Raw genomic sequence first — 26,788 nt, forward strand, 5'->3', positions numbered from 1 at the left:
CCCTGACCACTGGTCCTGTTAGCTAGGGATGATGGGAGTTGTAGTCCCAAAACAGCTGGCGGGCCAAGTTTGGCCATCAGTCCCCTGCAATGCAGGAATTGCAGCTGAGGAATCCTAGGCAGGTGGCTTTTCAACCTCTGTTTAACCTCCAGTGGAGGAGAGTCCACTGGTTAGGAAAGGGACTGGATTTTTAAAATAAAATAAATGGGAATAAATGATTGTTTGCCACATCTCCAAAAAAAAAGGGGATTTTGCAGAGCTGGAGAATGTGTAACCCAAAATGATAGCAACCGCCCCTTGCAAAGACAGGTTTGTTTGCTTATTATTCCGTTCCCCAGTTTTTTACGCATACTGGTACCTGAGATGCTGTGCGCTAATAGAATGTCTTTAGCACCCAATCTGTATGGAAAATGCCTTTATGCAATAGCAAAGGCATGGTGCTGGAGGAGACTCTTGAGAGTCCCATGGACTGCAAGAAGATCAAACCTATCCATTCTGATTTCTTAAGGAAATCGGCCCTGAGTGCTCACTGGAAGGACAGATCCTGAAGCTGAGGCTCCAATACTTTGGCCACCTCATGAGAAGAGAAGACTCCCTGGGAAAGACCCTGATGTTGGGAAAGATGGAGGGCACAAGGAGAAGGGGACGACAGAGGACGAGGTGGTTGGACAGTGTTTTCGAAGCTACGAACATGAGTTTGACCAAACTGCGGGAGGCAGTGGAAGACAGGAGTGCCTGGCGTGCTATGGTCCATGGGGTCACAAAGAGTCGGACACGACTAAACGACTAAACAACAACAATAGCAAAGGGTGTCCAGCAGAGGGCCTGCAGTCTAGAACGACGCTTCATGACATCATAGCACAGGGAGTCCTAAACATTTTCGGGGGCCCGCACCCTTGGTTCCATAAACTCACTCCAAGTGCTCTTTACCCTCCCCTTTAAAAACCATTATTCGGAACAGCACCTTGCCCGACCCACTCAAGGCAGATAACACAAAATTCAAAACAGACAACACAGATTGCATTACAGGTAGGTAGCCGTGTTGGTCTGAGTCGAAGCAAAAAATAAAAAAATTCCTTCAGTAGCACCTTAAAGACCAACTAAGTTTATATTTTGGTATGAGCTTTCGTGTGCATGCACACTTCTTCTTCTGTGTATCTGAAGAAGTGCATGCACACGAAAGCTCATACCAAAATATAAACTTAGTTGGTCTTTAAGGTGCTACTGACAGATTGCATTGTTTGCACGTTTATTCAAAATCCAGTTAAAATCCAGTTAGTTTAATGTTTATCTGCGCCCGTCTGTCTCGGGAGGCAATGGAGAAGTTCGCCTTTGGGGGTGAAGTCAAACTGTTGGCAGGTTGCAGGGCCTGCTGTGGCTGTAGAGACCAATGCGGGAGAGACAAGTTTCGTTGCTGCTTTCCACAAAGAACATGGGGGGAATCCGCTAGGCAAAATTTGTCTGGCGGCTTTTCCTGAGAATTAAGAAGAGGAACCCACAATACCACCAGTACCCACCCCCCATCAGAACACAATAGTTGGGTGCTGCTCTTGCACAGAGAGTATACCTGAAGGAGCGTCTTCCCCCCCCCCATCGTTCTGCCCGGACACTGAGGTCCAGTGCCAAGGGCCTTCTGGCGGTTCCCTCGCTGCAAGAAGCCATGTTACATGGAACCAGGCAGAGGGTCTTCTCGGTAGTGGCACCCGCCCTGTGGAACGCCCTCCCACCAGATGTCAAAAGAGAAAAACATCTACCAGACTTTTAGAGGACACCTGAAGGCAGCCCTGTTTAGGGAAGCTTTTAATGTTTAACAGACCATTGTATTTTAATATTTTGTTGGAAGCCGCCAAGCGAGGCTGGGGAAGCCCAGCCAGATGGGCGGGGTATAAATAATAAATTATTATTATTATTATTAGAGAGAGGAAACATATTCACTTTGTAGCAAACAGTATGTACATAATTGTGTTACTCCATTTAATATTTTTTTAAAAAACACCAGCTGGTGGAAAAGAGCTGCTGCCAGTCAGAGTAAGTCATATGGAGCTAGGTGGCCCACAAGGGACAAGTTGCTTGTGGGCTGCCTAGTTCCATATTGCCAATGGAGTGTCAGAGTTCAGATCCCTGCCGGCCCATGAAGCTCACTGGGGAGCACTGCTCTAGTCTCTCAGCTTAACCTACCTTACAGGGTTGTTGTGAGGGCAAAATGGGCTGGAGAACTATGTACACCACCTTGAGCTCTTTTGAGGAAGGTGGAGTATAAATGTGATAAATAAACAGCTTTAAATGTGCCCTCTGGGTTTACACGGGGGCAACACCAGCTAATGGTTACAGCGAGACTGAAGGTGAGTACTGTATATCAAACATTTAAAATGTTTCCAGCCTATCTCTGTACAGAGTGCTTACCCACTTCCTTTCTCTCTCAATAAATTAAACCTCAGCGCTACCAGACGGGACCTATTTGACATGCACATACTTTTTTAAAAAAAAAAAATTTTTGAGTGCATTATATATCTTCATGGATGTACCGAACCCTGGAGTGTCTGGAAGATAGGCTAAAAAAGAGAAAGTGTTAAATAAACAACAACAAAAACCGATGTAGCTGAAGAATTAAAAAAATAAAATAAATTCACAGCACAAGAGGAAAGCAACAGGGGGGGGGGGAGAGGAAAAACCCAAACTCGTATCAATTCTGAAACACTTCTTATAATGACTAGTCAGCACAATTCCATTCTGTCTGTGAGGTTTGGTCCGAGCAATCCTGCTTGCCCACTGCGCCTGTGCCTTCAGATCCTTGGTGAGCGCCAAGTGGAACCTCCCCATCCAGTCGCAGTCTATCCTCGAGGGCAAAAAAGGCAGGGGAGAGAGAGCGAGCGCTGCCTTCATGCCCTTTTGCGAACAGGAGGGGTTGCGATATAGAGGGGGCACTTCTGCTTGCTAGCCCCACAGGGCTTGCTTTTAAAAAGAGAAATTATAACACACACACACACACACCCGGGAGCTGTATTAAAAAAGGGGAGGGGGTCTTTCCTCTCCTTTGCCAGATGCCCTTTCCAGGGCTTGGCTGGGCGTCTGGAGGCGGCCGCCCATTCCCCAAGGAGGGGGGCTCGCAGCTGTCGCCCCCTCCCTCGCTGAGGGGGGGGGATAAGCGAGCGCTGGAGACCTGAGATGGTGGCGGCAGCGGCGGCCGCAGCAGTAGCAGCAGCAGCAGCTGTTCTTCGCTCCAGCCGCATTGAGGCCCCTGCGCCAGGCGCTGCGTGCCAGCCCGTCCGCCCCGGAGGACGCCACCCAGCTTGGCAGCGCCCGGACGGAGCGAGCAGAGAGTCCCCAGGCCCCGGGACGGCGCCCCGCTTCCTCCTCCTCCTCCCGCGCCCCCGATCCCTGGAAATCTAGGTAAGGCGCAGGACGCCCCCCTTCCAACCTCCCCAAACGCCGTGCGCCCTTGGAGAGACCTGGGCGCAGGTGCGTAAAATGGAAAGGGAAGGGGGGCCCATTCTTTCTTTCCTCCCCCCCCCCAAAAAAAACTGCAGGCTGCTTAGCAGACCGACCATCCGTGCACACGGGAAGGAAGCTCTTCTGGCTCGCTCCCCCCCTCCAGCCAGCCCCCCCCCAATATCCCCTCCCCCCTCCGCTCCAAACCCAGAGCCGCTGCAGAAGCCAGACTATATTAGGAAAGTGACCTCTGGGGTTTGCCTTGCAGAGCGCCTCGCCTTCTATAGCCGCCGCAGCGCCGGGGAGGAGTTCCGGCTTCGACCCTTTTTGCCGCCTTCTCCGAGGGCCCATTGAAAAAAAAACCTGGTTGGCTTCCCTGGAAAAGGGACGCTTCCTCTTCGCTCCCACCCCTCCCGCAAGGCAGAATCCCGGAGCCCCGGAGGGGGATTCGTCTTCGCGCAAAGAGGTCCTTGGGGGGGGGGGCTTTCTTCTTCCACCTTTCTGCCTGCACCTCCTGCGCGCTCACACGATCAGGTGAATGCGTGTACGCGTTTCCCGTGCATGTTGCCAGGACTGTGGAGTTCGATACCCGTGCCTGTGCTTTGCATGACCCACCGCGTGTGTGAGTTAACAACTACTTAGGCTTGTACCCAACTAAATGGACCCATAGAAATTGGTGGATTTGTCTCTGTGTGTATTCCACCCCTACCCCGATTCGCCCCGTTGATTTTATTCACTGTCTGTCTCTCCGCCTGCCTTGTAATCTTTTTCTATGCCACGTTTAAATTTTAGAGATTTTGTGGTATGTAAATAGCCAAAGGAAATAAATCAAAGAAATTAAGTTAGGTACTCCCGTTTGCTTTTTGTGGGTCTTAGTGTGGCTTAAAAAGGTAAAGGGACCCCTGACCATTAGGTCCAGTCGTGACCGACTCTGGGATTGCGCGCTCATCTCGCATTATTGGCCGAGGGAGCCAGCGTATAGCTTCCAGGTCATGTGGCCAGCATGACAAAGCCGCTTCTGGCAAACCAGAGCAGCACATGGAAACGCCGTTTACCTTCCCGCTGTAGCGGTTCCTATTTATCTACTTGCGCAACGGGAGCTCACCCCGTCGCAGGGATTCGAACCGCCGACCTTCTGATCAGCAAGCCCTAGGCTCAGTGGTTTAACCACAGCGCCACCTGGGTCAAAGTGGCCTAATTCAGAGCTGGAGATCATCTGCAGATGTTGCTGGGCTCCTAAACCCCCAGCAGCCAGTATGTTTGGTGTTATGAATCGATAGCAAGATGGGTGCACGTTGCTTCCGTTTTAACACCCCCCCACACACACACACTGCTCCCCTTTTCTCCTCCTGTTCTCTCCCTCCTTGCAATGTTCAATTTCAGGTTGTAACACACCCATAAGGGACAGGACCCATGTCCTCTTGTAGCCTTTAAGCTAAGCATTATGCACGCTGATGGTGCTGCTGCCTAAGAAATGGTGTGTGTATAAACATAGGAACAGCAAGTGGATATCTAGGAACTGACGTAGAATCATAGAATTGTAGAGTTGGAAGGGGCCTGGGAGTCATCTAGTCCACCCCCTACAATGCAGAAACCTCCGCTAAAGCATCCAGGATAGAGAGCCATCCAACTTCTGCTTAAAGAAGTTTTTAATATTCTTTTAGGGACGCAGATGGCGCTGTGGGTTAAACCACTGAGCCACAGCTTGCCGATCAGAAGGTCGGCGGTTCGAATCCCTGCGACGGGGTGAGCTCCTGTTGCTCAGTCCCAGCTCCTGCCAACCTAGCAGTTCAAAAGCACGTCAAAGTGCAAGTAGATAAATAGGGACCGCTCCAGCGGGAAGGTAAACGGCGTTTCCGTGAGCTGCTCTGGTTCACCAGAAGCGGCTTAGTCATGGTGGCCACATGACCTGGAAGCTGTACGCCGGCTCCCTTGGCCAATAACACGAGATGAGCGCTGCAATCCCAGAGTCGGTCACGACTGGACCTAATGGTCAGGGGTCCCTTTACCTTTACCTATATGCACAGGTAGCCACCCAGAGTGGCTGGGGGAAGCCAGCCAGATGGGCAGGGCAACAACAACAAAACAACAACAACCTCCAAGAAAAGGAGAGTCCACCACCTTCTAAGGGAGTCCGTTCCACAGTCAAACAGCTCTTACCCCCAGAAAGTTCTTCCTAATGTTTAGTTGGAATCTCCTTCCTTGCAACTTGAATCCATTGGCTCATGTCCGTGCAAGATTGCGTGTGTCTTTGCAACCAGAACTTTTGAGTTGTGTGTACATCTGAGTGTGCACCCTTCAGGGAGCCGACTTTAGGGGGGGGCTTTTTCGGGGGGGGGGGCTTTTGGGGTCGGCAAAAATGGTCTCAAGACCCATTAGAGTGAGATATTTCTCCCTCTTTCCCCATGCTGGTGGAACATGGGGGTCGTGCAGTGAAACCTGGCCAGAGACTCAGAACAGAGGGAAGAGAGCCCCTTTGCACGATCAACAAATGAGAGAGACAGCGTGGTGTAGTGGTTGGGACCTGGGAGACCAGGGTTCAATCTCTGCTCACTGGGTGTAACCTTGCGCCAGTCACTGTCTCTCTCGGTCAGCCTAGCCTACCTCACAGGGTTGTGGCAAGGATACGATGGGGAGGGGAGGACCATGTGCACCCCCCCCCCGTGAGCTCCTTGAAGGAAAGGTGGGATATGACTATAACAATAATAATTGCACTGATAAAAATTGATTACTATTAACTACGTGTTACAGCTGGAAGACATAGGGTTGGCCACTAGCTCTAGATGGCTTTTTCAGAAGAGCTGGACAACGGAGGAGGAGGAGGAGGGTTACTGTTAGCAATGCCAGCTTCACAAAACCTCCATGTGCAGGGGTGGCCTACCTGTGAGTACCAGGCGTTGAGGATATATAGAGGGGCCAGCCATCTCCTCTGTGCCTTGCACATCAGCTTCAATGATTCATCTGACCAACTGCTGTAGACACACAGCGCTGACCTAGATGGGCCAGAAAAGCAATATTCTTCTGGAATCAGTGGAACTCCTGGCCGCAGGATGAAATGTGCATGCTAGGGCACAGTTTTAGGCATGGAAAGCTCAGAGTTCTGGGATGAGAAGTGTCTCAACTAGCTGTAGTAGGCTGGAAAACGGCAGCATTTCTCTTGTTCTCTGCCTCATTTCTCCCATCTGCAATATGGGTCTAATAAGTCTGGTCTACCTTCAAGTGCTGTGGCAGAGAGGAGGTCCATGAACTGCCTTGAAACAGCCCAGAAGCACATCTATCCATGCTGAGGACAGCTGTGATTTAAGGAGGGAGCTAGTGGCCATCTGATCTGAAGGAATGAAAAATTGAAAAGCTAGTTCCTGGCCCCCAAGGCGCTTACATAGCCTGAGGTTTGACAGTGGGCAAAAAATGGAATACCTTTACTACTTCTTTATGTAGAACTGACAAAGACAAAAATATGCAGGTTGTATTCAACTGAGTCCTACTCAGAGTAGGCTCGTTGAAATGAACATGCCTAAGTTAGTGATGTCCATTACTTTAAATGGGTCTACTCTGAGCCAGACTAGCATTGGACGCAAACAATATTGATATCTCTCTCTGTGTGTGTGTGTATGTTGCATAAAATAGACAAACGCACACACACATATATTTTCTTGATTTGCATAACTAGTTCATGGCACCAGTTTTGACTTTTATCAATGCTGTGATTGAATTAGCAGTGCAAGAGCAATAAAAGGGTTGCTGCTGGTTTATTATTATTATTATTTTAAAAAAATACTAACTCCCTGATGGGATTGGAGTGTTAATGGAATTGCTATTGGGGGGGGAGGTGTGAGAAGATGCTGGAGTTTACAGAAGCAGAAAAAATATTGAGGGGAGATACCTAAGCTTTCTCCCCCACCCTCTCTGTCCCACCCACCTCCCAAAAATAAAAAATAGCCAAGGAAAGGAAAAGGGGAGGGAATGAAAAAGGAAAATGGGGTGTATGGGATAGAGTATCCTGGAGGAAATAATGGGTGGCTTGCTCCCTGAACAGGGGCACTCTTGTGGGGAAAGGAGGGTGCGCTGCAACACTTTGTTGCTGCCCCCCCCCATTTTTTACAATAAAAAATTGAGGGGGTTTTAATATGAAAAGTGGGGGGTATATCATGTGGACTACATTTTTAGGCCTTTTGGAAGGTTTTATTTGTTTCATAAAACATCAAACAATAAAAATACTACTGAGAAAAGCTAACGACAGTAATAGAAGACTTTCAAAAATTAAAATAACAATAGACTAAAAACAGGTGAAAACTCACACCAGCTTTCTAAATGTCTGGGTAGACTTAGCTAAACAGGAATGTTTATGGAGGAGCTGAAAACAGTACAAGGAAGGCACCTGCCTGCCGTCAAGGGGCAGGGAGTTCCAGAGGTGCGGTTGCAGCCACACTACAGAGTGGTTGTGGCAGGGCCAGTTCCTCAGATCAGAGCAGTTTATGAGGCAAGGCGATCTCCTCGGTCAACGGGCTTGGCTTGGGGTTGGGTCTGCTTCTTCTGTGTGCCCCCTGCTGACCCCCCCTCTCTCCTTCTTTTTCCACCCTTCCCCTCTGCCGCCCCCCCAAAAAAGAAGCAGGATCCCTCCGCCATGAGTCGCCGGGTGGTGCGCCAGAGCAAGTTCCGGCATGTCTTTGGGCAGCCGGTCAAGGCCGACCAGATGTACGAGGACATCCGGGTCTCCAAGGTGACGTGGGACAGCTCCTTCTGCGCCGTCAACCCCAAGTTCATTGCCATCATTGTGGAGTCTGGCGGCGGGGGGGCCTTCATGGTTTTACCCCTGGCCAAGGTACGTTTTCCACTCACCGCTGGTGGGAGAGAGCATGTTTGGAGGAGGGGGAGGCGGATGGTTGCGAATGGTTGTTCGGCTAAGAATAATGACTTGCATAGCATTCAATATCTGTATATTCAAAGCATGTTGCGTTCCTTATCTCTCTGCAACAACCCTGCGAGGTGGGCCAGTTGTCTTCTGCCCTGGAGTGTGGATGGAGTTTTGTGGCTTGAGGAGGGTACCTAGCAGCAGCCCCCCCCCCCCGGTGTTGCTGGGTTCCAACTCTCATCATCCCCAGCCACGCTTGGGCTGCTGGGAGTTGTAGTCCAGAGGTGGTTGACTACAACTCCCAGCAGAACATTAGACAATTCGGGACAGGGAAAAGAAAGTCCGTATTCACTCAGGGTATAGTTAAACCATAGCTGCCAAGTTTTCCCTTTTCTCGCGAGGAAGCCTATTTAGCATAAGGGAAAATCCCTTTAAAAAAGGGATAACTTGGCAGCTATGAGTTAAACCATGGAACTCGTTGCGGCAGGAGGCAGCGACGGCTGCCAACTTGGATGGCTTTAAAGGTAAAGGGACCCCTGGCCATTAGGTCCAGTCGTGACCGACTCTGGGGTTGCGGCGCTCATCTCGCGTTATTGGCCTGCGGGAGCCAGCGTACAGCTTCCAGGTCATGTGGCCAGCATGACAAAGCCGCTTCTGGCGAACCAGAGCAGCGCACGGAAACGCCGTTTACCTTCCCGCTGGAGCGGTCCCATGCTTTCGAACTGCTAGGTTGGCAGGAGCTGGGACCAAGCAACGGGAGCTCACCCCGTCACAGGGATTCGAACCGCCGACCTTCTGATCAGCAAGCCCAAGGCTTAGTGGTTTAACCCACAACACCACCCACGTCCCTCTGGATGGCTTTAGAAGAGGACAAATTTCAGCAGCACCCTGTGTGACGTTAAAATTGCCCCGTGCCTCTTGCCCTCAGTTCTACGCCGCTGGCACCCAAGGCAGCCAAACTGGTCATGCTATCCTAAAATCGCTTCTGCTAGATGGGCCACTGGCCTGATCCACCGAACTCTCGTTACGTTGTAATGGAGGGCAAGGTAATATTTTTGCTGAGGGTTCAATAGCTTCACGTTGGTAGCCACTGCAGCAGAGGTGAAAAGTCTGATGCCCTTCAGACAGTTCACAGGGTCTTAGAATTGCAGAGTTGGCAGGGACCCCCAAGGGTCATCCAGTCCAGCCCCCTGCAATGCAAGAATCTCAGCTAGACCATCAGCACCCTGTGTTGGCCGTCCAACCTCTGCTTCTAAAACCTCCCTTGAAGGTTCTGTTGCCGAACAGCTCTTACCCTCAGAAAGTTGTTCTGATATTTAGTTGGACTTGTGACTTGAAGCCATTGGTTCGGGTCCTCCCCTGGGGAGCAGGAGAAAACAAGATTGCTCCATCTTCCGTGGGACAGCCCTGGAAGTGGTACAGCCCTGACTCACCTTTGCCGCATCTGTCTATCACCTGTACTTTGGTCCAGCATCACCTTGAAATCTGGGCACCCTCGCTTCTCACCTCCCGGTGTTTGGGAGAAGCAGAATTGATCAACATTCTCCCTTTTGGCATGACTATGAAAAACTGCCAGAGGTCTCTGTGCATTCCCAATCCTAGCCCTTTTTTTGGGGGGGGGGAAGTTGCCTGAACCCCACCCCCTTCTGTTCCTGCATCCATTCTTGGGAAGAATTATTACCCCTTATTGTTATGCAACCTTGCATTTGAATTCTCAAGAGCTGTTTTTTTAAAATCTCTCCACCACACATGCCCCAATATCCTCAGGCACAGCAGGGTTTCGGGGAGGGGGGGTCCCAGCTGCCTCGGCAGGGGGCACGTGTGTGGTTGTAGGAGAAAGGAGACCACCTGCCGTTCCCCTTTCTGAGGGGGCCATTTTTTGTGTTACCATAAGAATGGAAAGGCCCCTTGCCCGGGCTGGGCCTGCTGCTTAGAAGAACATCTAGTAAGGAAGCGTGTTTTTGCTTTGTGGGGATCTGAATATACGGTATCAACCCCTTTGAGTCCCCACAAAGTTGCAGGAGTGGTGGGTGGGGAGAAATGAGTTGGATAAACTAGGTTTCTCTGTATTAAACCAGCAAGATAATTTCCTGGTCTTCTAAAACATGGAGGCTGTCACCCAATGTAAATGGATTTGCCAGCTGATTAATTGATGTAACCGCAGCTGATTAATCCGTGAACTGACTGAAGATCATTGAATCTTCCCTTAACAGGGGCCTTATTTTCTTGGGAGATTTATGTCTCTGCGAGAGGGTTTTGATTTTTCAATGAAAATGTGCTGTTAAAAAGAACCGCTAACATTAGTATCTCCCTCTCTTACATTTCCTAATTACAGTAACGCACCAGGATGAAAGTAGGTTTTTATTTTGTTTTATAAAAGATAGCAAACGTGGATTTAGCTGTTTCCAATACAGTAGCTTGATTCTTTTAAGTGAATCAGCTGACGCTTCCCATTCATAAACCTACAGCTTAGACGTTTTGCAACCTCACAGAGTTCTTTCGCATAATTCCAGCAGACCCATTGACACAAATGCATAAAAGCGTCTAAGCATAATAAGCATTTTTGACACACCGCCTTCTTGGTTACAACACAAGCACAATTGTGGGCCAGTGTGATGTTAATGGTTGGATTAGGACAGTGATGGGCAACCTTTTGAGCTTGGTGTGTCAAAATTCGCCAAAAAAACGAGGATAACTCGGGTGGTGTGTCACTTTGAGGAAAAAACCACAATTTCGCGATATTTATAATATAAATAACAAAAATGTAGAATTATAATATATAACTGTATTTAATATACCAAAAACTAATTATTTAACCAAACCAAACCAAAAAACCCTTATTTATCACAAAGTGCCCAGAGTTGTTGAGCTTTTTGGGGGGAGCTGCTGTTTTGGAGGTTTTTTTGGGGGTGCAAAAGTTGCTTTGCTTTTTGGGGGGGGATGCCCCAAAGCTGCTGCGCTTTTGGGGGGGGGGGAAGAGAACAGAAATAAATGATGAATAATACCTTCACTGGAACTAACACGCAGCACCGACATAGTCTGCCAAAGCGCCAAAAATCCCAGCACAGAACGGGTTAAAAAACCAATCTCTGGCTACCAGCAACAACAACAACAACAACAACAACAAAAGGATCCGGGTTTTAACAGCGGAGACAAGCTGTAGCATGAGGAGGAGTGGGAGAACAAATGGGGAAACAACAACAACAAAACAACAACAACAGTGCGAATGGGCCGATGGGGTGCGTGCCAGCAGTGAGGGCTTTGCGTGTCACGTCTGACACACATGTCATAGGTTCGCAATCTCTGGACTAGGACTCTGGGCGCGAGACCAGAGTTTGAATACCTGCTCTGCCATGGAGCTCATTAGATGACCTCAGGCCCACCACTCACTCTCAGACTGACCTACCTCACAGGGTTGTTCTGAGGATATAGTGGGGGGGGGGGAGAGCTATGTACGTCACCCTGAACTCCTTGGAGGCAAGGTGGGGTATGCATAAAGAAACCGCTTGTGTTTCTCCAGTGATGGTGCTGATTATTGCTAGGTTGTATTCAACTTATGTTTCACTCAGCGTAGACCTATTGAAATTAATGGACATTATTTAGTTTGCAATCCTGTACAGTTCTACTCAGAGGTCAGCCCCATAGAATTCATGGGTACATGAGTATAGGATTGCAGCTTGAGTCACGCTTGTTAATTTCAGTAGGTCTAACTCTGATTAAAACAACAACAACAACAACAACAACAACAACAACAACAACAACAACAACAACTTATTTATACCCTGCCCACCTGGCTGGGTTTCCCCAGCCACTCTGGGTGGCTCCCAACCAAATATTAAAAACACAATACTGTACAGCGTTAAACATTGAAAACTTCCCTAAAGAGGGCTGCCTTCAGATGTCTTCTAAAAGTGAGATAAAAAAATTCCTTCAGTAGCACCTTAAAGACCAACTAAGTTTTTATTTTGGTATTTTATTTATACCAAAATAAAAACTTAGTTGGTCTTTAAGGTGCTACTGAAGGAATTTTTTTATTTTGCTTCGACTCAGACCAACACGGCTACCTACCTGTAACTAAAAGTGAGAAAGTTGTTTATTTCCTTGACATCTGATGGGAGGGCGTTCCACAAGGCGGGCGCCACCACCGAGAAGGCCCTCTGCCATGTTCCCTGTAACCTCAATTCTCGCAGGGAGGGAACTGCCAGAAGGCTCTCGGTGCTGGACCTCTTGGTTGAATAACACCGATCATTATTGATTAAATGTCTTTTCTGTCCTTATGTCCAAAGGAGCCCAGGGTGGCAAACTCCCCGAGTGCAATTAAAAATAAAATAAAAACTTTATTTTAAAACCTTAAAAATACTGAAAAAACTTTTTAAAAAAGTAAACATTGTAAAACTTAAAGGAAAAAAAGCCCAGTGGTTTAATGGAAACATTAGAATATGGAGAGGAGTAAGATGGAGACCTGTGTTGATGTCACGTAAGTCAATGCCCAAGATGCAGAAGGGGCACCCCCCCCCCCAACTTCTCCTTCCCTGGTCTTTTGGGACTGGAGCCTCAAATAAAATGGTGTTCCCCCTCCCCTGGTTTTCCATTCTGGGCAGGCAATCTGGAAGGCTGGAACAGTTGATGGTCTTGTGGTAGTTGTTATAAGGATTTACTTACAGAATCAGCCTTGCTGGCATTTTGCAACAAGACAGGTCTCTTTTCCTTGAGGAGGCTAGTGATAGTATCTGTTAGGCCACTGAACAGGAGGCTGGACTAGATGGGCCACGAGCCTGATCCAGCAGCCAGGCTCTTCTGATATCCTTACATTAGCACAGGGGACTCTTGCACCTTTAATTGTGCAGGAAAATCCTTCTGTACATTTTAATTAAAGATGCAGTAGCCCCCTGATTTTTTTATTATTTTTTGCATCCAGCCGTCCTACATAACTGAGGGGAGGGAGATTCCACGCCCTGATTCAGAATCCTGTTTAAAAATAAATAAATTCAAATTTATCCTCCTCTATGAACCAGATTTCTTTTATTGCTGGGGCTCTTTGGCTAAAGCGAAGCTCCTTTTCAGTTTTTTGACTTCATCCTCCAATGTGTTTGCAGTTCCTCCCGCTTTTGTGTCGCCTGCAGGCAAGGCTCCTTTTGTATGTGACGGGTAACTCGTCTTACGCCGCTGTGTCCAATTAAAAGGACGTCATAAAACCCCCAAGGCGTTGTACGAAATGCTCGTTTTACCCCGAGCAGATCCGTTGAAAACAAAGGGAGTGACTCATCTTGGGTCCGTGAATTTTGGCCGATTAGCTCTGAGCAAGACGTGGTTGAATGCATCCCAAAATGTTGATTGAAACCCCTCCCGATGTGTTCATTTTCCAGCTTTGTCTCTGCAGGACTTCTGTCCCCTGCTCCTGACCCCATCCCTCGCTTTCCTTTTTCACTGTCTTTTCCTTCCTGATGCCCTCCCGGCCTCTCAAGGGCCTCTCCCAGGTCCAAAACTTTCCCTCCCCTCCCCAGGCGATGGTTGAGAGATGGACGGACGAGAGCAGTTGGCCTTTCTGGGGACAGCGCTGTGCTCACAATAATGAATGACTCACTTCGGGAACAATTGAAATGATGGCAGGAAGTTGGGGGGGATCACTTTTTCCAGGGCTCAGGTTTCCAGCTGGGCTGTTTACTGCGTGACGCAGGGGGATCGGCCCGCCTGACAAGGCTGGCTCTCTCAAGGTCGTGTGGCTAAGGCAGAGGGTGGGATATCTCGGCTGGTTGAGCACGAGACACTTCATCTCAGGGTCATGGGTTCGAGACCCACGTTGGGTAAAAGATTCCTGCACTGCAGAGGGTTGGACTTGATGACCCTCGTGGTCCCTTCCAACTTTATGATTCTGCGGTGAGAACAGATCAGTGATGGAACCATTTGCCTAGACCAGTGTCTCCCAAACTTGGGTCGCCAGCTGTTTTGGGACTACAGTTCCCATCATCCCTGACCATCCCTGCTAGGGATGATGGGAGTTGTAGTCCAAAAACAGCTGGAGACCCAAGTTTGGGAAACCCTGGGCCCTGGAACATTCCCTCAAGCAGAGATTGGACAGGCATCTCCTGGAGATGCTCTAGCTCTAGATTCTTCTAGCTCTGAGTTGGACTAGATGACCCCCGAGTCCCCCTGACGAATCTTAGTATTCTATGTGTTGATAATATACTTTACTGTTGTCTGGGGAAAAGTTCTGTGACCTAACATACCCTGTTCAGCAGGGCAGGAAACCTTTAGTAGGTTGGCCTTCTTTTTGTGGGTTTGGGGCCAAGTGTGTGGGGAGAGGAGGGCTGCCTTTCCCAGAAATTCCCAAGATCTCTGTGTGTTTACAGACGGGCCGTGTGGACAAGAACATCCCCCTGGTGACGGGGCATACGGCCCCCGTGCTGGACATTGACTGGTGCCCCCACAACGACAACATCATTGCCAGTGCCTCCGAAGACACGACCGTCATGGTAAGCGATGGCACCTTCGGAGCAAAAGCGTGGCCAGTCGAGGGAGACACCGACATCCTGAATATTGGCAATTTCCTCCTATTTTTAGAGGGGAGGATGTTTCTAATCGGCAGAGGGGGCATGTACTGGACGTGGGTAGACACCTCATCACTTTGAGTGCCCGGATGTAGTACAACAGCATTTTTCGGAGGTGGCATGGGGGGGAGATGATTCAAACGCATCAGGTAGTGGTTTTGGGGGGGCACTCCACCTTTTGCTCAAAGCACACAGAACCAGCCTCCTCTTCCAAGCCAGGGAGCGTGGCCGTTTGCCTTTAAATCACTGGAAAAGGTGTCAAGGGCTGTTTATAGCTGGCCGGCCGCGTCCTCAGCCTGGCGTCTGACTTGCCTGGTATGATGCAGCGTTTTGGGCTAAGAATAGCTCGGCGCACGACAACTCAGCAACTAAGAATAGTTGGCTCTGTGGCCTTGGCCGGAGGGGGGTGGGTGGGAATGAAGAAGGCGGCAGCTTCCTCTGATTCCCCCCCCCCCAATCCTTTTCCTCCCCTTTTTCTTCTTCTTTCGCAAATGGCACCAAAGTGTCCTCCAAGGAAGATTTTTTTTTAATGTATGTGTTTATCTTTATGAGTTCAGGGAATGTAGGCAGCTGCCTTATCCGGAGTCAAGTCCATTGAGTTCACTGTTGTCTACACTGACTGGCAGCTGCTCTCCAGGGTTTGAATCAGGGAACGATTCCGCCCCTACCTGAAGGTGCTAGGGATTGAAGTTGGGGCCTTCTGCATGCAAAGCAGGTGGTCTGTCACAGAGCTGCACGGCCTCCTCCCCTAAAATTGGAACAAGTTCCTAGTCCTCATGGTTCTTAATTAAAGGGCTGGTTTAAACAGGAACAAACCATGGGCCCATTTAGCTCAGTGTGGTCTGCATTGACCAGCGGCATTTCCCTGGGGTTTCAGGCAGGGGGAGCCTTATCCCAGCCCCAACTGGAGGTGCCATTGGGGCTAGAACCCGGGACCTTCTGCATGCAGAGCAGGTGCTGAATGCCTCTGAGTTGCTGCCGTCTCCATCGCCGCCTCTTTGTCCCACCAGGTGTGGCAGATCCCCGACTACGTCCCCATGCGCAACCTGACGGAGCCAGTCGTCACCCTCGAAGGGCATTCCAAGCGTGTGGGGATCCTGACCTGGCACCCCACAGCACGCAACATCCTCCTGAGCGCAGGTGAGACCCTCTCCCCAGATTCAGGCCCCTCGCTGTGCCTGGTATGCTTATTTCAAGCCTGCAACTCCCAGGATCCCAAGCCATTGGCTGGGAGGGCACCAAGTTGGCAAAGGCTGCTGCTTTGAGCTCCTTGGAGGGAAGGTAGGATTCAAATACAACATCAAGTAGCGTATGTTGTACTAGGGGCTGCCTTCTTGGCACATCCTCTGCTAAAACAGCTCACCTGGACCTCCTGCCACCCTTTCGTCCTGCTGGAGTAGGCATGGCCACCTACTGGCAGCCACAGTTACTGCAGCGTGACGGCAGCCTTACATGCATCTGTATATAGTAAGATATTTGTCTCGATCAGCCTTCCTGCAATGTGATGATGCCTTCCAAATGTTTGAGGATTGCAGCTCTCATCACAGCTGACTGTTCTGTCACGCCAGGCTGACTGATGCCTCATTTTGGCCCTTTCCCAATTCCCCTTCCTTCCTGCAGGGGGCGACAACGTCATCATCCTCTGGAACGTGGGCACTGGGGAGGCGCTCCTGACCCTGGACGACCTGCACACCGACCTCATCTACAATGTCTGCTGGAACCACAACGGGAGCCTCTTTGTCACCACCTGCAAGGACAAGCACCTGCGGATCATTGACCCCCGGCAACACCTGGTTGTGGCAGTGAGTAGCCGCTGCTCACCCCAGCCTGCCACTGAGCATGTCTGGACAGCCTCTCCTGATCCCTGGCTTGTCTCTCCTTCCCTCTCTCCCCTCCCTGCCCTGGGACAGACATCTAAGGGTAAGCAGTGTGGCTCAGATTCCCTTGGACCTGTGGGTCTGTTGCTAGACTCCAACTCCCATCAGCCAGCATGCTCAATGGTCGGGGACAACGGGAGCTAGAGCTCACTAGATGCTTGACAGCTCGTAGCGGAAGCGGTGGGCGGACTCTGCACATGCTCAGAGGCCCACTCTTCAGGCACCCTCAGGGGTACTTTTCTCCCCACGCTGTCCCCAAGCTTAACAGTGGGGTGTTCCCGTTCAAGTGTGTAGCCACTTTGAGGTGCTTTTAAACATATGTATTTATTTATTTCATAAAAGTTATACGCTGCTTGATTGTAGAAAACCGCAAAGCAGTTTACAAAAAGGATAGAACAAGAACACTAAGAAAAGAATCGCAGCAATCATTTAAAGCTTTCAAAAAGTTAAAATAACAATAGATTAAAAGCAAATTAAAACTCTCGCCACTTGCTTAGGCTTCTCTAAACAAAAATGGTTTTAGCAGCTGCCAGAAAAAAGGGACAGTGAAGGCCCCTGTCTGATATCAACAGGCAGGAAGTTCCAAGGTATTTTATTTTATTTTGCTTTTTTAATGGATGAGCCTCTTTCACATCCCAAATGAGCCAGGGGTGCGAAGCGATCCTGCTCACATCGTGATGGAGATACGGTGTCAGGAGAAGTAAGATTGTGGTCCTCATTTTTCAAAAGAAATATCTGGTTTCAAGAGGAAGCTGCCTTAGGCCGAGTGAGACACTTGGTCCACCTGGCCCAGTATTGTCTGCACTGACTGGCAGCAGCAAGGCAGAGTTGCAGGCAGGCGCATTTCCCAGCCCTGCCTGGAGATACCATTAAGATCCTGGGACATTCTGCATTCAGGGCAGATGCTCTCCCAGTGAGCCAGTGAGCTCTGACGCTTTCCATCTGGGAAGGGGCAAAACAGCACCGATCTGTATGTTTACGGCAGTTAAACTGGGCTTTTTTCGCGATCTGTTAACTGGGACGTGGTTTGCAAAGCCAGATCTGGTTTCGTCTCAGACCCAAAGCACCCTCCTTTAGGATCCGTCCCCCGTTTTGCACTTGCACAGACGTAAAAACGAGCCTCTACGTTAAAGAGATGTGAGTGCTCTGTGTCAGGGACACAGGGAGCAGAGAAGAGCCTGCTGGATCAGACTCACGCCAGCCTCTTCTCACAGTGGCCAACCAGGTGCCTGGGCCAAGCCCTCGAGCAGGATTCGAACACAGGAGCAGCTCTCCCTTCCTGTGATTATCCCGGCAAAGAGCTGTGTCCCTTCTTCCTCTCCTCCCCGGAGTGTGCTCTTACTTGGACCTCTACTAACCTCGCCTTGTGTGTCTTGTCTCTCTGTTTGCTCCTAACCTGCTTAACCCTGCGGCCGCCAGGAGAAATTCAAGCCCCACGAAGGCGCCCGTCCTGTCCGAGCCACCTTCATGGCCGATGGCAAGGTCTTCACCACCGGGTTTAGCAAGATGAGCGAGCGGCAGCTAGCGCTTTGGGACTTGGTACGGCTTGGGGAGGGGGGGGACACCTCTGGGGCTGCATGACGGATGGTGGGGAGGTGTGTGTGTGTGTGTGTGTGTGTGTGTGTGTTTCTCGGGAGGTGGCGGGCTAGCCTGGCCTTTCTACCAGCAGGAGGAGATGAGAAGGAAGGAGAGCATATTGAAAGCCATATCCCGGGAATCACCTCTGGTATTTTGGGAGGAAACTGTCTAAACCACAACAAAGGCCTACCAGAAATGTGTACTAACCACAGTTTCCCCTTTCATTATCAGGGGGGGGGGCAAGGTGGAGAAACCTCACTGCCTCCCCCCCCCCCCCGTGAATCATTTAGAAAACTTTTTGAACTGGTTGCCTGGAGCTGGTTTTAACTCGCCCCAGGCAACCAGACACATCTGCTAGGGCTCCCCTTGCTCTCTGTTCCATGATCTGCGGAGATGTGGATGTGAACGGAGATAAGAGGGAAAGGTTAGGGACAGATTAGGAAACACTGACTCTGGACTACATTAAAAGCCAATTTCCTTTCCCTGAAGAATCTTGGGAAGTGTAGTTTAAGGGCGCTGGGAATTTTAGCACTTTGTGGTGGTTAAACTACAGTTTCCAAGATTCTTGGGGGTGGGAATAATGTTCTCTAAATGTATTATTATTATTATTATTATTATTATTATTATTATTATTATTATTATTATTATATTCCGCCTTTCCTCTAAAGAGCACAAGGAGGTGTACTTAATTCTCCCCCTCCATTTTATCCTCACAACAACCCCGTGATGTAGGTTAATCTGAAAGACTGGCCGACGGTGAGCTTCATGGTCAGGTGGGGATTCGAACCCTGCTCTCCCAGGTCTTAGCCTAGCACTCTAACCGCTACACCACACTGCAAGAATGTGTCCCATGGAGTGGGGAATGAGCAGTGCTGCCCTCTGTGGCTTTACCTCAGTTTTGCCACTTGGGGGCGCACCTCTCAAGGAAAAGAGACACCAGAGAATTACAGTACAGTGGTACCTCTACTTACAAATAACTCTACTTACGAATTTTTCTACTTACAAATGGAGCTCCGTCTGCCATCTTGGATGCGGTTTAGATAGGATTTTTTCTACTTACGAATTTTTAGATAGGGTTGCTTCGACTTACGAATTTTTTCTCTCAATGCATTCCTATGGGATTCGACTTACAATTTTTTTCGACTTACAAATGTGTGTTCGGAACGCATTAAATTCGTAAGTAGAGGTACCACTTACAGGGATATCCCACCACACAGTGAGTTTTATTAGAAACTAGCTGGCCCTGCCACGCATTGCTGTGGCTAATCCCTGTGACTCCCGTCCCATGACGTATCATGCCCCCTCTTTCCCCAACCCCCGGCTCATCCCTGTGACTGGTCCCACCGTGTCCTGACCCAGGCGAGTCCGTACCTCCATTCGGCCTAGTTTGTAAAGGCTTCAGCCTAGTATGTAAATGGCAGCCGAGGTGCTGTTTAGAGGGAAGGTTCTATAGGTGCAGTACCCATGTAACCACCACTAGAGGGTGCTGGTTTGCAACCTGGTTCTTTTCCCAGCATGCACTTTTGGCTGAGTGGTGCGTTCTGGAACAGGGTTTTTTTGGGGGTTTCACCTGGCGGAGGTGTGGCATCTGTCTTTGGTAACTTTCTAAGGTCCATCGGACATTCGCATGTGACGCTGTGTCAAAATTTGAGCGCAACTGGTCAAGCGGTTTCGGCGAAAAGTGGATACCCACCCACATGCCCTTTTTACGTTTTTTATATATATAGATAAATGTGAGGTACGTGAATAATGACCTTTCTTGAGAAATCTCGAGGGGCAGCAGCTCCCGGCCGCCAATCTCTCTCTCCGTCCTTCTCACCTCCTCCTCGCTTTTCCTTTCCACACACCCTTTTTAACCCTTTCTCTCCCCTGCTCGCCCCAGGAAAGGTTTGCCCCCCACGAAGGGATGCGGCCGATGCGGGCTGTCTTCACCCGCGATGGACTTGTCTTCACCACAGGGTTCACTCGCATGAGCCAGCGAGAGTTGGGACTCTGGGATCCGGTAGCTCAGCCACGCATGGTGTGGAGTGTTTTCCCACCCCCCACCCCACCCCCAGGAACCTGGGCGCTTTCTGCGACATTGCCACCTCTCTCGGCACGCCGAGTGTTTGGAGCCAGGCCAGAGTCAGGCAGCTGCAAAGTTCAGGCGAGGGGACATGTGATCAAAGGCATTAATGCGCAGAGGAACATCAGAGGAACATGGATCCAATGGGGCTGGTCTAGTCCACCATCCTGTTCTCACCCATGTGGGCCATCCTCTCATTCAGTGTTTCCCAAACTTGGGTCTCCAAATGTTTTGGACCACAGCTCCCATTATCCCTGGCTAGCAAGACCAGTAGCCGGGGATGATGGGAATTGTAGTCTGGAAACAGGCAGAGACCCAAGTTTGGGAAACAACAGCTCTAATTCACACACGCATAAAGAATCAGGCGTTCTTGCTCACTGGCAAGGCAGGCGGGCAATTGAACTGATTTGCATTGCTCAGTCGGTAGAGCACGAGACTCTTCATCGCAGGGTTGTGGGTTCAAGTCCCACGTTGGGCAAAATATTTCTGCATCACAGGGGTTTAGATTAGATGTCCCTCGTGGTCCCTTCCAACTCTCCGGTTCTAAGATTCTAAGACAGAGGTGGCCTATAGCTAACGTTAGTCCTACTCAGAGTAGACCCACTGAAATTAACAGAGGTGACTACCTGAGGTTCATCCCTTTCCCTGTTTTGCCCCTGGAAGGCGCATCTCTAAGTTGCTTCCTGGGAGATGTAGTCTTTCAATGCCTTGTCGGTGTTGGATTAGGTGGCGCTGAGGACTTCATCCCCCATCATGCATTGTGCAGGAGGCCAACTTTACCACATTCCCCTGAGTATAAGGATCGTTGGATTCTAATCCAGCCACCATTAGAGGCAAATGCCATGTTCCTGGAACCTTGCAGTGGTGTGGATTTGCAGGCATGTGTGCTTGTGGGGAGGGGGGGGGCATGAAAATCGCAGAGCATGCTGGGAATGCTGTGCTCCTAAGTGTGCAAAACATAGGAACTGGGACTTCTGAAAGAAGAGGTGGGGTTTCTAGTTGGGGGGGGGGCTGCCCATACCTGGGGGCAGGGAGAGGCATCTCCACCGCCACCACCCAAAGAGAAGTGTTAATCCCAGAGCTGCCACAGGGGGGGGGGGCCTGTGTTGCCAGGCCTTTACACACCTGGCATTTGGCATAGCCTGCCTAGACTTCCCGCTCCAAGGCCAGCTGTGTGCTTGAAGAATGACCTGGCCCACAGCACATGCTCAGAGGCACGCGGTCTCCTTGTTTTGCTCCTTCTGGCATGGGAACCCAAAAGTCAAGATGGTGGAAGGAAGGCGATTCAAACGCCTGACAAAGGGAAGCAGGGGGGTGTCCCTAGCTTAATGGGATTGGTTGGCGGGTCAGACTAGATGTCCTTTGAGATGCCTTTTAGTGGAGCTCAGTGGCAGAGCCCCTGCTTTTAGAAACATTGCACGCTGCCTTTGTAGACCATGCCAGGCTCTTTCTCCGTATTGCCCAGTGTTGTCTGCACTGACTGGCAGCGCCTCTCTGGGTCTTTGGCAGGAGAAGCTCTTTTCCCATCACAGGATACCAGTTTCTGGAGATGCCAGATTTCGAACCTGGGACCACCTGCGTGCAAAGTGGGGGCTCTGCTACTGAGCTCCAGGCTCCCTCTCCACTTGGCTCCTGTGGCTAAGAGGGAGATCGAGTAGAGCTGGGCTATTGGCTGAGAAAAGCCATCCGAATTTGTGTGTGTGTGTGATTGCTGTGCCAAGATTGTGTCTGGTCTGGTTTTGCCCCCTGTGCCCTGACACCCCCCTTCTTCCTGCAGAAGAACTTCGAGGAGCCCATAGCCCTCCAGGAGATGGACACAAGCAACGGGGTTCTCCTTCCCTTCTATGACCCCGATTCCAGCATAGTCTACCTGTGTGGCAAGGTAAAAAGTAGGAAGCTGTAGCATTCCTGTCTGGCCGCAGAAGAGATGGGGCACTAGAACACCTGAGACCAACTGCCCCCATTTCTCCCACTGTTTCCATTTTGGGCATTCTTAGAATTGGTACCCGAGCTTGCTTGCTTGCTTTCCTCTACCCTCCTCCACCCTTTTCCTTTTGCAACAACACTTCTTCTGCGGCATAGTGGCCTGTAAGAGTGTCTTGGCTCCTGGGGTTCAGCCATGAAGCTCCCTGGGAGACCTCACACACTGGCCACACACTCTCTCAGCCTGCCTACCTTGCAGGGTTGTGAGGATAAAACAAGGAAGTGGGGAAAGAGTCTCCAGGACTGATATCCAAGGAAACAGTTTGCCTTTCAGGAAAGTGGAAAGATGCTCAAACATATGGATTTAGCTTCTTGGATTTTGGATTTATGTAGATTTTGAGGGTTTGGGGTTTTGTTTTTGTTTTTCTCTTTAAAAATATATTTTGATGTTTTGAGATATTTTGGATTTTTAGATTTTATTTTTTTAAGTTTTGATTTGTAGAAAGAGAGCTCTCCCCTAAGGCATGCCTTACCCTGATTTTCAAAAATGCGTGTGCATTTTTTCCTATTTATATTAACCTTTCCACTTGGGGCATCCCCTATCCCTGCTTTGCAAACTTCCGTGCTGATAAAAACGCAGCAAACTTTTCCTTGCACCCTGAAATGTGTGAGATTCACGCTAACTAATTAAAAAACAAAAAACAAAAAGCCAAGTTACTTCCCATCCTAAATCTCCTGCTTCCGTGCAGGGGGACAGCAGCATCCGGTACTTTGAGATTACGGACGAAGCCCCCTACGTCCATTACCTGAGCACCTACAGCAGCAAAGAACCCCAGCGAGGGATGGGCTTCATGCCCAAGAGAGGCCTGGATGTCAGCAAATGCGAGATTGCCAGGTATGGCTCAAGGTCCAAGAGGTGGAGGGTGGCTTGAGAGGTGTGGGGAGAAGGACCTTCCTAAGGTAAGTTTGTGGCTTCGGAAAGGGGGGAAAAATCAGTTATTACTCCCTCTATTGGCAACCTCAGCTGGTGCATGCCAGCCTGACACAAATTGGACGTGAATTGCATCACAGAACTGTAGCTTTGAAGGGGCACCCCAAAGGTCATCTGGCCCAACCCCCTGCAATGCGGGAATCACAGCTAAAGGGTCCCTGACAGATGGCCGCCCAACCTCTGCTTAAAAAAGAGAGTCCATCCCCTTCCAAGGGAGTCCCTTCCGCTGTCAAACGGCTCTTAATCAGTGAATCACCCAGTGGGCCTCCCTGGAGAGCATGTTTCACTGATGGAGGGGCCACCACCGAGAAGGCCATTTCCCCAATGGCTGCTAGCTCCATCTAGGTCAGTGGGATCTGAATAAAAGCCCCCAACAAACACGACCTCAGTGGATGGTGCAGCCCAGTGTCCGGGGAGCTGATACTTAAGGTGTTGGCGGCGCAAGAATCTAGCACGGGTTAAAAGGTTGTGCCTGCCCCATAACCCACAGAGGGGGAGCCACAGCCCAGGGCCCAGGTGCTGCTCTCCAAGCCTCTCTTCCTGGCCCTCGAAACTTCCCCCTGGCCGCAGCCCTTTTCCCTCACTGGCCCCACACCTGGTGGTTTTTGCCTGGCTGGAAAATGCCTCTCGAAACTCTGACCGTGGCTCTTCGCTTGCCAGGATGGAGGATGCAGAGGTGGGTGGGTGTGTCTGTGTACAAAATTGGTTGCTCCCCACACTTTTGCCTCTTGCCTCACCCCAGCCCTGGCATGCTGCCCCCAGACTGAAAAACGGGCTCCCTGCCCTCACCTGTGACCTCGTGTCCCCCTTTGCCTCTCCCCCATGAAACAGGTTTTTCAAGCTGCACGAACGCAAATGCGAGCCCATTGTAATGACTGTTCCACGAAAGGTGAGCAAAAAAGAAGATTCGGGGACCGTGGGCATGTAAATTTGAACTGGGGAGGGGAGGGAAGAGCCATTATTGGGGACACCCCTTCCCCAGGCTGCATCAGTTTCCCAGTATACCTGAGCTACAAGCCCCGCCAGACCCAGAATCCAGGCTTGGTGGGAGTCATAGTTTAGCAGCACCTGGAGGGCTAGAGGCTCCCCCACCATGCCTGCTCTAGAACCGTGGTTCCCAAAATGGGCAATTGTGCTCTCTGGGGGCGGTGGGATCACCTAGGGGGGCACTAAGAGGCAAGTGTGTGCGTGTGCTGGAGGGGTAAACGACTATCAGACTTTGAAAAGCTGGGGAAAGTTCACTAATTCTATTTAATTAATTAAAACAAATAGTTTAAATTTTGTTTGGAAGAAATGTGCAATTAATGGTTGCTGCTGGGAATTTTATTGTAATATCGTCTTCCTGAATTGCCATTCCGAAATCTAAATACGTAATGCTGTTTTGTAGGGGAGGGGAGGGGGCATGGGGGTGAGTTTATGGAACTGAGGGGGGGTGTGGCCCCCAAAAGTTTGGGAGCCATTGTTCTAGGTGGAGCAGGGCATTATGGGTAGCAAGGACAGCGCAGTCTGGAATCTCTCCTGTTCCCTCTTTCCTGTCCTGGGCAGTCCGACCTCTTCCAAGATGATTTATATCCGGACACGCCGGGTCCTGAACCCGCACTGGAGGCAGACGAGTGGCTGTCGGGAAAGGACGCGGAGCCCATCCTGGTTTCGTTGCGGGACGGCTACGTCCCTGTCAAGAACCGGGAGCTCAAGGTCACCAAAAAGAACATCCTGGACAGCAGACCCCCCACAGGGCCACGGCGAAGCCAGTCCACTTGCGACACAAACCTTTCGGTGAGTTTTTCTCATCCACTCAGGGGCTGGAGCGGGGAAGGGGAAGCGCCTGGAATGCTCTCTGCTGCAAGAGTCAAATCAAGTTGCGGCGCCACCTGGTGGCGGTTGGAGAAACAACCACGCAATGCCCTTCAATGCACTTTGATGCTGTTCAGTTTCCTCCAAAGTGGAAGTTTCAAGGGGGCTGCGGAGTGGACCCGAATGGCTACAACATTGGTGGAGGCTCACAATGCTGTGGGCTAGAAGCTTGCTTTTCCCCAACCGAAGGAATGAAGGGTTGAGACCTTTCTCAGGGAGCGTGGTGGGGTCCCCTAAGTTCTTCCTAATGTTTAGGTGGAATCTTCAAACTACAAGAAAGAAGATTCCACCTAAACATTAGGAGGAACTTCCTGACAGTAAGAGCTGTTCGGCAGTGGAATTTGCTACCAAGGAGTGTGGTGGAGTCTCCTTCTTCGGAGGTCTTTAAGCAGAGGCTTGACAGGCATATGTCAAGAGTGCTTTGATGGTGTTTCCTGCTCGGCAGGGGGTTGGACTGGATGGCCCTTGTGGTCTCTTCCAATTCTATGATTCTAACTCTTGCCTTTCTCTCTCTTTCCTTCTCCATCCCTTCTCCCCACCTGCTCCCCCAAAGCGCTCCGCCTTGGAGGAGCTTCTTGAAGAGATCCGGTCCTTGCGGCAAACTGTCCAAGCTCACGAGAAGCGCATCTCTGACCTGGAAAACAAACTCTGCCAGTTCACCAACGGGACGGACTAGCAACTCCCCCCACCCTCCCCGAAAAACCCACCCACCAGCCTTGGCCATGCCTGGGGACACCCTCCGCCGGAGACCCGGATTCTGCATCTTTCCCCCTTCCCGGAGACTCTGCTGCTTATTCTCCCATGGCTCAGCGGACGTTTGCAGTGGGGAGCAGGGACATACACACACACCCTGCCTACTGGAAATGGCCCACCACCACCCTGACCTCCACCCCTAGCTTGGACTTTGATCTTAGCTGCTTTGGAACAACAGGCAAGACCTTTTCGGGGAGGGGGCAGAGAGAGTGAAGATGAGAGGGATCATATCCTGGCTCCCCACCCTGTCCCAAACTGGGCCCGACACCCACCCTCTACCTCATCCTGCCTTCTCCTTGCCACGGAACAGGACAACTGTGTTATTTTTTTGGGGGGGTGTTCCACGTGTGTTTTGGGGTGCAGTGACTGGGGTGGGGGTCGAGATTTGAGGTTGAATGGAGACTGGGGCGATGGGGGATGAGGGAAGTGGGGGGGAGAGACAGACCCTGCAGGCGGGGGCAGACATTGGCCAGGGGAGAGCACATCAGGTAGCCGCTGTGCTGAGCGAACCGGTGGGGCATTATGGGATGGCTCGGAACCATTATTCAGAGCCCTGATGAGTTGCCTCACTTCTTTGGTTGTTGGGGGGCGGGTTGTTCTCTGCAATATTTGGTGGGGTTGGGTGGAGTGCCAGCTGGTTAAAAGGGGGCGGAGATATTTGTAGGCCATCCCTGATTTGTGCCCAGGCTTGCGAGGATGTGCCAATGAATTTTGGGGATCCCTGGAATGGAGCGGGAGAGGGGGCTGTCCCCTCCCCCCCATGCTTGCATTGCAAAGCTGCAACCTCTGGTGGGGGGGGGGACAAGGCAGGAGGGCCATTGCTCATGCGCAAACGCTGATTAAAATATATGTGCAGTTAAAAGGTGCTCGTCAGAGGCATTCTCTTTTTTCTGTCTGTAAAAGGACAAATCTGTGTCC

At 50.5% G+C, this 26,788-nt stretch overlaps 1 protein-coding gene across 8 annotated transcripts; it reads left to right on the forward strand.

Annotated features, from left to right (window-relative positions):
• The first annotated feature begins 2,891 nt into the window (after positions 1 to 2,891).
• On the forward strand, positions 2,892 to 26,732 carry CORO6 (coronin 6). 8 transcript variants are annotated; one of them, XM_088657594.1, is made up of 13 exons: positions 2,892 to 3,390; positions 3,698 to 3,963; positions 8,036 to 8,251; positions 14,632 to 14,754; positions 15,840 to 15,969; positions 16,450 to 16,631; positions 18,126 to 18,245; positions 20,167 to 20,286; positions 22,127 to 22,231; positions 23,022 to 23,167; positions 24,095 to 24,152; positions 24,809 to 25,039; positions 25,671 to 26,732. In XM_088657594.1, exons 3-13 carry the CDS (start codon positions 8,054 to 8,056, stop codon positions 25,791 to 25,793), a joined length of 1,536 nt encoding a protein of 511 aa, XP_088513720.1. In that variant the 5' UTR covers positions 2,892 to 3,390; positions 3,698 to 3,963; positions 8,036 to 8,053; the 3' UTR covers positions 25,794 to 26,732. The 8 variants fall into 8 exon arrangements, with proteins under 8 accessions (XP_088513720.1, XP_034996125.3, XP_034996123.3 ...); XM_035140234.3 differs by lacking the exon at positions 20,167 to 20,286; XM_035140232.3 differs by lacking the exon at positions 18,126 to 18,245 and having other exon boundaries at positions 2,952 to 3,390.
• The last annotated feature ends 56 nt before the right edge of the window (positions 26,733 to 26,788 follow it).

Source organism: Zootoca vivipara, chromosome 14, assembly GCF_965207765.1.
Source record: "Zootoca vivipara chromosome 14, rZooViv2.hap1.1, whole genome shotgun sequence".
NCBI lineage: Eukaryota > Metazoa > Chordata > Lepidosauria > Squamata > Lacertidae > Zootoca > Zootoca vivipara.